The sequence below is a fragment of the Aplysia californica genome, unplaced genomic scaffold, assembly GCF_000002075.1.
Source record: "Aplysia californica isolate F4 #8 unplaced genomic scaffold, AplCal3.0 scaffold00055, whole genome shotgun sequence".
Taxonomy (NCBI): Eukaryota; Metazoa; Mollusca; class Gastropoda; order Aplysiida; family Aplysiidae; genus Aplysia; species Aplysia californica.
The window spans coordinates 873,887-887,561 of NW_004797325.1; the positions used below are offsets into that span (position 1 = coordinate 873,887).

The 13,675-nt window shown below is 38.4% G+C and overlaps 1 protein-coding gene across 1 annotated transcript in view; it reads left to right on the plus strand.

The window, feature by feature from the left end:
- Positions 1-13,190, plus strand: part of LOC101863962 (phytanoyl-CoA dioxygenase domain-containing protein 1) — a gene marked incomplete at its 5' end in the record, with an annotated part of 28,349 nt that extends 15,159 nt beyond the window's left edge. Inside the window, 3 exon segments of the mRNA XM_013079529.2 lie at positions 3,062-3,190; positions 7,194-7,320; positions 12,453-13,190. Of these exon segments, the coding sequence (XP_012934983.1) occupies positions 3,062-3,190; positions 7,194-7,320; positions 12,453-12,501 (305 nt within the window).
- Between the last annotated feature and the right edge of the window lie 485 nt (positions 13,191-13,675).

Here is a 13,675-nt window from a genome sequence, read left to right on the forward strand (position 1 = left end):
GATTCTTAAAATTCAAGAAGCATAATTCTTAGAATTGAAAATTCTTTCTTAGGTACCAAATAAAAAAGGGCTAAAGTGAATAATTAAATTTTCATTGGCATTGCTAATATGCTCAAAACTTTCTCATAAGGTTGGCTTTTTAAAAAATGTAGGTGTTTTCACACCCCGTTGACACAATTTGGGTTATGTGGGAGACGGGCTTCAGACCCTGCCTGTCATGACCAAACAAACCAACAATAAGACTGATAAATTTGATATAAACAATCCTTCCCATTCGGGGAATCAAATTTGGGTCACCTGTGTGCAATAGCAAAGCAACTAACAGCTCGCTATAGATATTAGTGTCGTTTTTTAAAATGTATGTAGCTCTGTCAAGTAAATTTTAAAACAAGGATTTTTACTTCAATGCTGATTTTACTTTTAATACGATTTCTGTAGATTTTGAGGCTGAGAAGATAGTTAGGTACAACAGTTACATAGGGAAACAGTTTGATACCCTGCTAACGGGACTGACTCACTTGTAATGCTTTGACACTGGGACACATGGATGTATTGTTTGTTGCTTTTTTTTTCCAACAAAATTACAGAGCTAGTGAGCATCATTCGGTTTGAAATGCATACATATAATACGCTCAAAACTTTCCAAGGAAGCCACTCATTGTCATAAAGAACAATGTTTGTCCTAGACAGGTGTATGTCTTGCACAGGATCATTATGATATCTAAAAAGTGCAAGGGAAAAAGTGGGAAACGTTTGTTTGTACAGATGTTTGTCATGGACAGGTGATCGTTTGAGCAGGTTCTACTCTAGTTAGATTGAAAGACTCTAGATATATATCAATATGGGGGGGGGGGGGGGGGGGGGGGGTTAAATGTCCAGAGTGAAGAAACTGTGTGTGTTCATGATTCAGGTAACCTGAAAGCACTCACATTAAAGCACCCCTCTATTTAACGGAAGCATATATATAAAAGCTTCTGCTTGAATGTACATACTAGTGAATTAAAAAATTTTTTTTTGCATCCTGTGAGTGTCTCATTGGTGAGATATTTTCATTTGAGTTTTGTAAAAGAGAAAACTTTGGACTTTGGCCAATTTCCTATCAATCGAAATAGCATAGGGTGTAAAAACCTGATTTATAATTTCTTTTAATTGTTCATATGCAATTTTAAGAGCATTTGACTTCAGGTTCATAAGTGGAAGATGTACTTACCATTTAATTTTCAAGAATTATTTTTGACTGAGTACAGATATTGGCTCCTAATTGGTGAAAATGAATAGTGTGCTAGTGAACGAGACCATCAAAGAACAAGTTGGCCAAACTCCTTGCTTACCGAACATAGACAAGGAATTAAATGGTTTAGGCACCTAACATGACAACCACAAGACAGCATAGCAGGAGGAGCATACTTATGCAACCAGAAAGCTGGTGGAAACAGTAGAGGGCAGGCCCAAGGAAAGATGGATAGAGGGGGTCAGAGAAATTAAGAACGACATATCCTCGCGACAGGCGATACAATAAACAAGAGTGAGATGTTTACTTTTTCCCTTAGCACCACAAGGTAACAGGCTGGAACAAGTAAAAATAAAGTAAGCTGTCGACAAAGCTGCTGTCTACAAAGTGGCTCCCGCGAAAAGTGCAAGAGCACATTTGATATATGTATGATGAGGTATTATTTTTGGTTAAAGAGGCAAGACTTTGCTCTGATTCATCCCTTTTTATTGGGGTTTTTCTTCAAGCATGATGCATTTGTATGATGAAAGTAAATCTGTGCTTTTTTGTAGATGTCAAATGTCATGTATCTGTGCTTCCTTTGCTACATGTTGTAGTTATAGTGATAATGTGTAATTCAAGAGCCAGCCTGTGGGTGTTTGGCGGATGATGTGGTGTGGTTTACTCCTTCTTTCCTATCAATTATCTACAGTCCATGCCGGCTTTAAGCACGGTCATTGGGAGAAAGCTTAAGCGTGCTTGAAGCCAAAGCGTGTTTAAGTGCGAAGTAGACATAATCCAGAGATTTTCATGTAGAAAATTCCACGTGCTATTTCCCTTAGTTTGTAAGTAGGCCTATAGCGGTCCCCCAAAAGTGTGCACTATTATTTAGACACCCGCCATGGTAGTTTTTGTTCGCTTGTTTGTTTTTGTTTTGTGGTCGAATGGGAAATGAAAACTTAATATTTAGACTGCCAGTCACAATACAGCACACTAGGCCTACTGTAACACTGCCTGTGCATACCACTCACTGCCCGCTGTGCCACTCATACCACTGCCTTCATCCCATCTCGCGTGTGATACACAATCAGGATTAATGGATAGAGAAGGTCAAAGGTGAAATCGCCGCCAGCCTCCCTTTATCGTCTCCCCGACTCTCGTAATTTTTTTTTTTGGTCGTGTGTAGTGTATATATTTTTTTGGGGTCGTGTGTAGCTTTGCCCTAGGCCTAGGCTAGATCCTATGTCCGCGCGCACGGCTGTGTGCATCTCTCCGCCTTCCTGTCCGCCCGTGTGAGTGTGTGTGTCCATCACTTGCATTCTTTGTGTTTCTCTTGACACACTCCACTGCTGCGGTGTAGACTGTGTTCGAACTTCGATGGGTCATCATGAAAATATTGACTGTCTTGTAAATGAAGCATGCTTGAAGCCGAAGTTACCGTGCTTAAAGGCGTGTAATTTATATAGCAAAAATTCGGTAAGAGCCGTTTAGCGTGCTTGAGTCTGAAACGTGCTTAAGGCCGGCACGGACTGTATCTTACTTATCTCTCCTCCTCCTTTTTTTGTGTTTGTTACTCTCTTGTAACACCTCTAATTTTCAGGACATACATGACCTCCTAATGTGTTGCAAGTGCCGTAAAACTCTTACTAAAACTAACCGAGATCTAATCTAATGGATAGTAAGAGGGCAATGCTCGTAGGTCATTTGTCTTTTCCTTACCTCGGTTGTTTCTGTTTCTCTTTCTTGCTTTGTGGATTGCCATCGCTGTGTCAATGTGCTTCGCTTTTCTCAAAAACTAAAAAAGAAAATGATTCCAGTCTGTGGTTGTCTCTTTGTTTTCTCTGCCTTCAGATGGTGTTCACAATGATAGGTTCATGGTTCGTAACCCTGAGGATGGGCCCGACAAGCCAGCCATTATCTTCACCAATCCTGCCTCAGAGTACGACAACAGCAAGTTTGTTCCTGCTGAGATGAAGGCGGGTAAGGATGGACACTTGTTGGTTGTATGCAAAAAAACCACTGTCATGGTTATTTTGTAGCTGTAGATTAAGTCTCAAGCTCATCATCATCATCATCATCATCATCATCATCATCATCATCATCATCATCATCATCATCATTGTCTCTATCTTCTTCATAATGACTTACTGTGCTCAATATTTGTCATTCGGTTTGGGGACTTCAACACTCGATTCTAGACTTTTTCATCCCTGCTATTTGTGTTTTTGGTATTATTTTTTAGGCTGTTTGCTTTGCTGTCTGGAAAATTGAGTTTGATTCCCTCAGAGAGAAGATTATTTAACATTTTTACCAAGGGTTCTATCTGTTCTCTCTAATATATATTCGCTCAGATTGATGAAAGAAAAAAAGTACTTCTTTGAAGTAGCTTTTTTTGTAAGGGTCGCAACTGAAAATACGGACACAGCAAACATAGACAGACTTTTTTCATCTTATTGTTGAAAAGGAGCTTAGTTGGTTTCTTTTCTCTCTGCTTGTTTTCTCCCCTCCCTCTCTCTCACTCTTTCTATACTTATCTCACTCTCTCCCTTCTTCTCTCTCTACGTTTGTATGTTCCCACTGTTCAAGTTTTCGCTTAATATAGACTGGTGCTAAAAGCTGAGAACATGATCTTCCTTAAAAGTGATCTTTTAAGAGTTTCCTATTTTTATGAGGCCATCTGCAACAAACAAGCCAGTGGTTGGAGGGCGCCACTGGTAGGTTTGACCTCTTTACTAGCCCTCTTTGGTTTCTGTCTGCCTTGTTTGGCTTTCCTCTAGCTCTCAATTACTGTTATTATGTAGTGGATGGTTGGCGGGTGCTCTGATGCGGTTTGCTCCTTTTTTCTTAGTAAACATCTATCGTCCTTATCTATCCCCCTTCTTTTTTGTTTGTTTGTTACTCTCTTGTAACACCCCTTGTCTTCTGCACTTACATGACCTTATTGTGTTGTAAATGTTGTGAAATGCATACTATGTTTGCAATAAAAAGAAAGGTACCAACTTTTAATTGTGTGAAAAATCTAGTAATTTGAGTCTCTACTCTTTTCCTTTCACATGAGTAATAACTAGTAGTCTAAACCGTGGGTCATGCTATAAAAATATTTTGGTAAGTGTTCACAGCTTCAACATGAAGAAAGAGAAATTTGGCATTTTTGCCCGACTATGTGGTGGATTTTTTCTATTTTTTTGTTTTTCAATGAATTTTAGGTCTTTGTTTATCAATAACGGCAATAACATTTGATCATTGTCACCCAAGAAAGATGGAAGGTTGAACTCATCAGAGAAATGGAGCCATCGGCGCGCTTCATGCGTTTCTGCTGTTGTCAGGACATTAAATGGTAACAGAAAAACTGACATTGAATATCCTGGCAACAGCCTTGGGAAAGGCACTTTACACGAATTTTCCTCACTTCACCCAGGTGGGAATGGGTACCCAGCTACAGACAGCGAAAGATCTTGTCAGTTTGTTAGTGTTTGAGCGCTTAATCGGCTGCTCGCACTGTATGCTTCCCGGGAAGCTGAGAATGTTTCGGAGTGTTATATGGTCTGCTGGGGTAATAATATAGTGTAAAGCGCATAGAGCCTGCTGCTGAGCGGGGATATGCGCTATACAAATGCTATCTATTATTATTATTATTATTATTATTACTAGTCCACTTAGTATTACTCACATGAAAGGAAAAGAGTAAAGACTCAGAAGACTAGATTTTTTTCATGCAACCAACTGTGGTACCTTTCGTTTGATAGCCAGTATACAACAAAAATGTCTCAACATGTGTCTTGCGTCTCCTGTTCCATGACAAACCCATCACTGGCTGTTAACCCTGTTACTGGCAACACCGGCACTTTCTTTGCCACTAGACTGTTACTGACGCTTTTTCGGCAGTTTCCGAAAATGGTGTACGTGAAACCCGAAAATACAGATGCTGAATGAATGTGCACTCATTTTAAAAAGAAAGTCCTCCTAGAGTTATTACAAATGTTTTTGACCCAGAGGAACGAAAAAGATTGTCCATTATTTTAGGACCGCGACTCTGCAAGTCAGTGAAAATGGCTTCGTCGGGTCCTCAGTCGTCTCCAGAAACGGTCTTAGCGAACCCTCGAAACATCGATGCTAAATGAAAGTGCACTAATTCTGAAAAGCTGAACGTCCTATGGTTATTAGAACTCTTTTTGAGTGAGAGGAACACAAAAGATTGTCTATTATTTAACTTAGAATCGCTGGCGGCCATGACTCTGCAAGTCGGTGAAAATGGCTTCGACGGGTCCTCAGCAGTGTCCAAGATATCCGTCAAATTTTAAGGTAGAAATGTAGAAATTGTAAGCGATCTGACTGGAATGTCAGTAGAGATAGAAACGCGACACAAATTATTTTTCCCGATTAGTATTTAAATGATAAGCTTATCTTGACATAGATCTACTTGATGAATTGCTCACTGGACTGTGAAATCAAACTTTGCCGTATGTTAAGCTCTTCACAGCAACATGACTTGTTTGGCCAACAATACGTTATGATAGATGACATATGACACAGGTGTGCCTTTGAACGAATCAGCCCTTCTGCGCAGCCTGTGCTTGGTGGAGTTCAGTGTATTTTCCTGGAATTTTCCAGCATTTCATCAATATCAAAGAAACGAAAATGCCTCTCATTTGAAACCAAATACTACATTGATTTAGAAAGTCGAATACATTATACTTTATTTACTCGGTGCCTGTAATTATCTACACAAAAAAACCTGATATTTGCTATAATGATTAGTGTTGGGCAGTACCGGCGAAACCCAGTGTCGACACTTTCTCGGTACTGGGTGCAGAGAACCGCCGGTACCGGTACTAGCAGTGACACCAGTAGGTGACGTCACAGACTTTACGTCTTGCGTCTCACACCACGATCAGCGCCGCCGGCATCCCCCGCCCCACACACACACCCACACGCGTCAGAATTGGTGAACCAAACTGTGACGCAAAATACCTTTGAAGTTTGCCGCCGCACGGGATAAGACTGCATGCAAAATTTTAAAAATAATTATCGCCACTAAAAATTGATTTCATTTTCGGAATCAGCGTATCAAAATACACAAAGTGGCTTGTGTGGAACCTGATTTGATGTCATATTTAAATTTAAGCAAACTTCGTTTTTGATTGTCAATTTTGAATCTGAAGTCATGTATCAAGGTCACCAGATGCATTGTGTGCATCTGACATCACAGCTGCTAGGCCAAGGCCTAGGCCTACACACAGCACACTTCCCGGGGCCCGTTAAAAAACCCGTTGGTGTCGGCCTATACGTTTTTACTCTCTGAGCGTCTAGGTGTCGGCTCCTTCCCAGAGCCGGTACTGGAGGCCAGGTGCCGGTACTGACACTTCCTTCGGTACAACCGGGTGTTCCGGTACTGGGTACCGGTACCTGCCCATCCCTAATAACGATACCCATACTACATACTAAATAGAGCAGACCAGGTCACAATCTTTAGACTCCGTTGTGGCCTCAACAGACTCAAACACCATATGCACATCAAGTTAAAAGTGGGAAAGTCAGCGATCTGTAAATGTGGACACGACCAAGAGGATGCCAACCACATCCTTCAGCACTGCCCGCGCTACGCCGCCGTTCGTACTCAGATGTGGCAGAGTGTGACTCCCCTTAACCTTAAGAGAAAGCTCTATGGCAGATCTGAAGCGAACTGCACAGTTTGTGCGCGACATCGGACTGACTGTCTAGCTGTTGTCATTGAGAACGATGAAGAAGAAGAAGAAGAAAGCTATAACGAACACTCGGATTAAACAAATTTGAAGGCCAGGCCTGACGTCTTTGTTGAATCTGAGTTCCACTTGTACAAACCAGGTCTAATTATGCGCAACTGACTGCTAAATCTAGTGCTGCTCTTTGTCCTCGGGGATCCAAAACTGTCCCCGGTGAATCAACAAACTGACCCTGTGTCTCGAAGAGGTTAATGTTTGACGTCTCCATCTCTCTCTTCAAGGCTCTCTGGCCCTCATCCATGGGGAAGTTGTCCACAAGAGTGAGCCGAACTTGTCTACCAGGTCACGACATGCTTACACATTCCACATGTTTGACGCGTTCGGTGTGGAGTACAGCAATCAGAACTGGTGAGTGTCTTTTGCATTTGTTTCATTGTATTGTTCATTGAGAGTTAGTTTGTGCCATATAAGTGATTCTTATTTTGTGCTTGGAGGGAAAAGAAAGAAACTAAAGAAACGAATATAGAGAAAATAGTTCCCATTTTCAGAAAAAAATGAATGAATTTAAAGAGTATTTAGCATAAGAAAAAAACTTACTACCTATATTTTCATTTAAAATTATTGACTGTCTAAAAGTAGGTACCACAAACCAAAATTTCAAAGTGCTATGATCCAACATTTGTTTTTTGCATCATTAAGGACTATGCGAACCATGAACTTTGGTGTTTGAAGTATAGAAATCGGACAATAAATAAAAAAGATGACAGGCGTTTGAAATTCGTGGACGTCGTAAATTTTTTGCAACTTTAAAAACAGTGCGATTTTGTGACTTCACAGAAAATTTATTGAGATGAAGTGTGTATTATCATTTGTTTCAACTCGTGCCAGCATAAACGATGCTTCGACTCTACATACTGGGACATGTTCAAAGACACTTGCAAGGACCTTGACGAACTTACTGAAACCATTTGTGCTTACATTAAGTTTTGTGAAGAAACTGTTATTTTTTATAAAACCCTTACGTACTATCCAAATAATAAGCCATGGGTAACGAAAGAACTGAAAGATCTTATAAAAGAAAAAGGGAAAGCCGTTAGAAATAATAACATGAATGAAATTTTTTTGATATATCTAAAAAAATTAAAAGAAAGATTGCTCATTGTAAACAAGCGTACAAAACTAGAATTGAGAGCGAATTTCAGACAAACAATATGAGAAATATGTGGTCCTCTTTGAAAAAAATAACGGTTTATACTGCAGCGAGAGAGTGTGCAAGTAAAAAATGAAAGAGACTATGTAAATGAGCTAAACAACTTTTATTGTCGTTTCGACTGTTTTGATTTTGAAAATGAGCAACGTGAACTTGAACAAAGGCTGAGAGACGAGTTGAGCAAGGAGGAGTGTGTTGAGCTCAGTGAGCGGAGTATTAAAAAGAAATTTCAAAGTGTAAACATAAACAAAGCCTGTGGTCCAGACGGAGTGAAAGGGAGAGTGTTAAGAACTTGTTGTGAGCAACTGACCCTGATATTTACCTTCATTTTTAACCTGACCCCACACAAAAACTACATTTCTACAATATGGAAAACATCGAAGGTAATACCAATATCAAAAAAGCCTAAAATATATGAAAATTAAATGACTTAAGACCAGCCGCTCTTACATCCATTGATTTCAAGTGCCTTGAAAAATTGATCTTTTCAAATATTCTAGGTTGTGTTCATGGAAATCTAGATCCATTCCAGTTTGCATACAAACAAGAGAGGAACATAGAAGATGCTGTACTTGTTTTTTGTGACTCTATACTGAAACACCTTGAAACATCTAAACGGTATACGAGGGTACTTTTTGTTGATTTTTCCTCAGCATTTAATACAATTCAACCGCATATTGTCATTGAAAAACTTCTGAGTCGGAGAGTTAGTCATCATATCGCAGCATGGGTCCTGGAATTTTTGACAGGCAGACCACAATATGTGAAGCTAAAGGCGGTCCTCAGGGGTGTGTTTTGTCACCAGTTTTTTATACTATATATACCAACGATCATAGAAGTATGTATAAAACAACACGCTTAATTAAGTTTGCAGATGACACAGCTATTATTGGATTAATAAACCTTGATGAAAAAGAGTATTTTGAAGAAATATGTATGTTTTTTAAATTGTAATTCAAATATTTTCTAAAAGTGAACCTCTCAAAAACAAAGGAAATGATTTTTGATTTTAGAAGAGAAAAACCAACAATCTCACCACTCGTAATTGAACAAGAAACAATTGAAATCACTGATTCATCAAATATCTTGATCTTACAACCGACAACAAATTTACATAGCAAAACCATGTAAACAATATCATTAAAAAGGTAAATCCGAGGCTGTACTTTCTGAGGAAACTTAGGTCTTTCAATCTGAATCCATCCATCCTTCAGATATTTACTCCACAATAGAAACTTTGATAAATTTTGGTATCACTTGTTATGGTAACAGTTTGGGAAGGCAGCACATTATAAAAATAAACAAGTTGATAAGAAAGGCATCAAGAACAACTGGTGAAGACCTTAGTAACTTTGAATATCTGCAACAGACAAACGTTCTAAAAAAGGCGGAAATAATGCTTAATGACCATAGCCACCCACTGACATCGGAATTTCAACTATTGACCCACAGTAAACGATACATTTCCAAAAAAGCAAGAACAGACAGATATAGAAATTCTTTTGTACTAACTGCAGTGAGGTTACTGAATACACAGTGCTACAAATGAAACAGAGAGAGAGAGAGAGAATGTTTTATGGAACGGGTTGTCCCAGCTTGTGAGACATGTATTTACTTAGCCTAATGTCCTGTCTTGTTGTGCGTTTGTGTGAGTGCACCTTTAAGTCTAACTTTTGTAACATCTACTGCCCATGTTAACGACCAAGACATATTTCTCCCTGCGAGATGAATAAAGATTGTCATTGTCATTGTCAGAATAATAAGATGAGGACAGTCAGAGTTTAAATAAAGCCAATACAGAGACTTAAAATGGGGAAAAAATTACCCCTTGATGCATAATGTTCATTCAAAAATGCTAAAAAGACTGATTTCAGACATCAATAAAATGGAAAGTTATTGCTGAAAAGAAATGACACTTACAGAACATATTCACAGTAATGCAAATTCATAGCCCAATTTTCTTTCAGATTTCTGGCACTTCAATTTAATCAGTCATGCAACCACAAAAATGGGAAATCGGCCAATGTTGCGCTATAAATAGAACATCACAACACGGTACTCATGGCCTGAAAACTTTTCTGAATAAAGTCACCAAAAAACATGGTAAATGAATGAAACTTTCCATGTCAATGTACTTTTGGGCCAGGAATGCATTTCTGTTATCATTTCTGTGATAACATGAAGCATTACAATGACGTGAGGTTAGATAAGAGAAAAAATTAGAAATTATTCAGCATAATTTCAACAAAGTCATCTCTAACTTCTATAGAACAACAATAAAGACTCCTTAAAGCTCTACTCCTATGTGTTTTTGGGCTAGGAATCCATTTCTGTGATTAAATGAGGTATTAATAAAGTATATATTCAACAATGACAGATCAGATACACTAACGCACGCAAAAACTTCTCAAGTCTAATTACTTTTTTTAAAATGGGAAGAAGCACCAGCAAGCGCATAGCCATTAAATAAAATCTCAAAACGATTTTTTCCCCAAAAAATAAAAAATTGGGCAGAAGCTCCGGCAAATCAAAGGCCAGGACTATTGGGGAGAGGGTGGAGGAGACACATTAGATCTGCAACAAAGTTCAAATTCCTCATGGCTTATATATTTATTAATTTTAAAAAATTGGGTCTATTCAGGAATATATCTAGCTATTCTAAAGGCACTGACTTATTTGATAATTATGAATTATGATGAATGAAGCTCTCAAGTAGGAGAGTCCATTTTCAACAGTAAACCAGCCTCTAAAAGTTTTGTATAAAATATAATTCAATTGGTGCCGGTACTTGTTTCATGAGTCTAAATAGATATCGGTGAAAAGAAAACAATTAAATGAATTAGTCATCAAAGATTTTGTCAGTTATTTGCGATATTCCAGAGAATATTTTCTTTCATCAATGAACAAATGCCAGCTGCACCCCCTTCACAGACGAGTTCATCAAGCTTGTTATGATCTTTAAAAACAGGTCACCATTGCAGAATCATCGATAGAAAGAAATGGTCACGTGACCAGAAAATTACTCTAATTTTGAATGACTAGAAGCAAATTGATTTAGATTTCACCATATTTTCAAGAAATTTAAGCCTCTTATCTTTCTATCCAAACCAGATTTACAACAATACTGGGTAATGAATTAATAACAGGACACTCTGATTGAGACCACTCGTTCGCATGTTTGCGATCTCGGCTTCAAGCCATAGATCTAGGCCAGGCAAAGGTTGATGACTTTATGAAGAACTATGTAACACTATAACAAATCTAATTAACAAAATCAACTTACCACATATCTCCAGAATATCCATATCAATGACTGAAAGCACACTGCAGCCTTTGAAATGCACTTATGTACGTGATTAGAGCGTAATCGAAAATACGGGCACGTAAACAATTCTTCGCCATTGCTGAATCAAGCGTGTCGCCAGAGAGAGGACAAGCATGTGTGTTTATAAAAACAAACTGCGCTAAACGGCTGTTGGACCAATAGTAGTCATTTGTGCACACGATTCCCTTGACATGTTCTACTTTTGTGTAGTCCAGGGTTCTTTCGACCGATCGTTGGTCAGGCTTGGAGTTTTCCATTCTAAAATTAGGTTCCAAAACTCCTGATATTTCTGGGTCAACAACTTACTTTAACAACAAGCGCTTGGTACTGTGTGAAAGCTTATTCAAAGTTTGTTCTTGCATTTTTTGTTTCTTGACGATATCAGTCATAACCGCTTAGCGCGAAGGCATTTTATGAAGCACCCTCGATTTATGTCGCCGTGGCCGGCATTAAAATGGCTGCGAAAAGTGCATTCCCTAGCATTTTGGTGACCTTTTTAAATAGCTTACTATACAATATCTCAAGTTTGATTTGAGCTAAAAACAATAGTTGAACTGACTGAGTTCGAAACGGGGTGAAGATTGGTGTCAAAGGATATGAGTTATGGGTGATTAAAAATGGTCTAATTTCGAGCTTCCTTCACGCTTTCAGCTGCGCAGAGATAGGGGTTTGGGATACCTACTAAAAGTATGTTACTGTGAAATAGGAATAGTGGTTATAAAGGGGGGGGGGGGGAACAAAGGTTCTTGTGATGATATAAATGCTGGTTTTGCTGATTTGTGGAAGGTGGTTATACTATCCAGCCTGTTACCTTGAGTTTTCTGTAGTTCCTCTATTTAGATTTTTGCCTTTTGATAGACACAAAAAGAATTTGATGGTTCTGTGTTCCCACCAGAAAAACCACTAGTTTCAATTAATGTTTTGCTGCATGTAGCAAGTCTCCAAGAGCATTTTCATATTCTTTTTCTAATGTGTGCAAAAGTGAATTTGTTTGTTTGTTTGCAGGCTGCAACCGACAGAAAAGGGCTCTTTCACCCACCTGCTAAACGCATAAGGAGAGACTAAAGCCTGTTCCCAACTTGACTTTTATCAAATAGCTTGTTGGATGAGTTTTGAGATGTATTTTGCTTTAGTGTAGGCAGCAAACAGAGCTCATGATATTTAGAGAATGAAAATACTCTAGTTACTCTTTTCAGTCACTGAGCATTGCAGTTTTACCCTCAAACTGTGTTTCGTTTTAAAAGGCGTACTTTATTGAATGTTGCTTCCACAGTCATAGAAAGTTCCATGCTATCCTTGACAAATTGAATTAATCTAATCTTGGACCTTCGTGGAGAAATACTACAAATTATGACAGGAATGTTTTTGAAAGTATCTTTGATGTAAGTGATTCCAATGATGACTTTTCTTTGCCTCATGATGACTTGGAAATATGCGATTCAGATTTGGATTACGATGTTGATAGGACGATTGATCTGGATCTAGAGGTAGCTTGGAATGAAAGGAACCAGATAAACAAAGGTGTGTTGAAAAATGTAGGTGGATTAGTGTTTGTGATGAAACTGTTGATTTCAGCCAGGATAACTTTGATGTAATTTTTTTCTTGTGAAAAAACAAATATCTAATATCTAAAAATGTTCCACCAAGTTGTGAGCCCCCCCCCCCCATTTGCTATTTTTCTTTCTTCATAAACCACAAATTTTAACAAATGCTTTGTACAGAAAAAAACAAAAATTCCCAAAAGTTCACAGGGTGAGTATAAACATGAACTCAAACTCACCCAAGAAGCAGTGGCAGGAAGTAACCAGTAGATTGTATCACAGTTTCTAAACCAAAAAGATTTATAGCACTTCCCACAATAAAATACGGGTTTGATAGGAGAGGAAGCCATTTGCCATGCGAGCCACGTGTTCAATGTGCAACCAATCTGAATGGGCAGAAACATGGATGGGCTCAGGATGACAAGTAAAGTTAAAACTGCATCAAAAACCATCTCCACACACACCTCAGTTAGTTTATACATTAAGTTCTTAATGATTATTTTACCTTTTATATAGCATGGAATACAATTATTTTACTGTTTTTACATTTTTATATCGACTTTCCTTGTTGTGTATTGCAGGTTTCATTTCAAATTTGTATTGTCAGATGTTTTTATTTCTCAGCAAATAGTCATAACTAATACTAATACGATTTTTGATGAAACTACCAAAAAATCATACACTTTC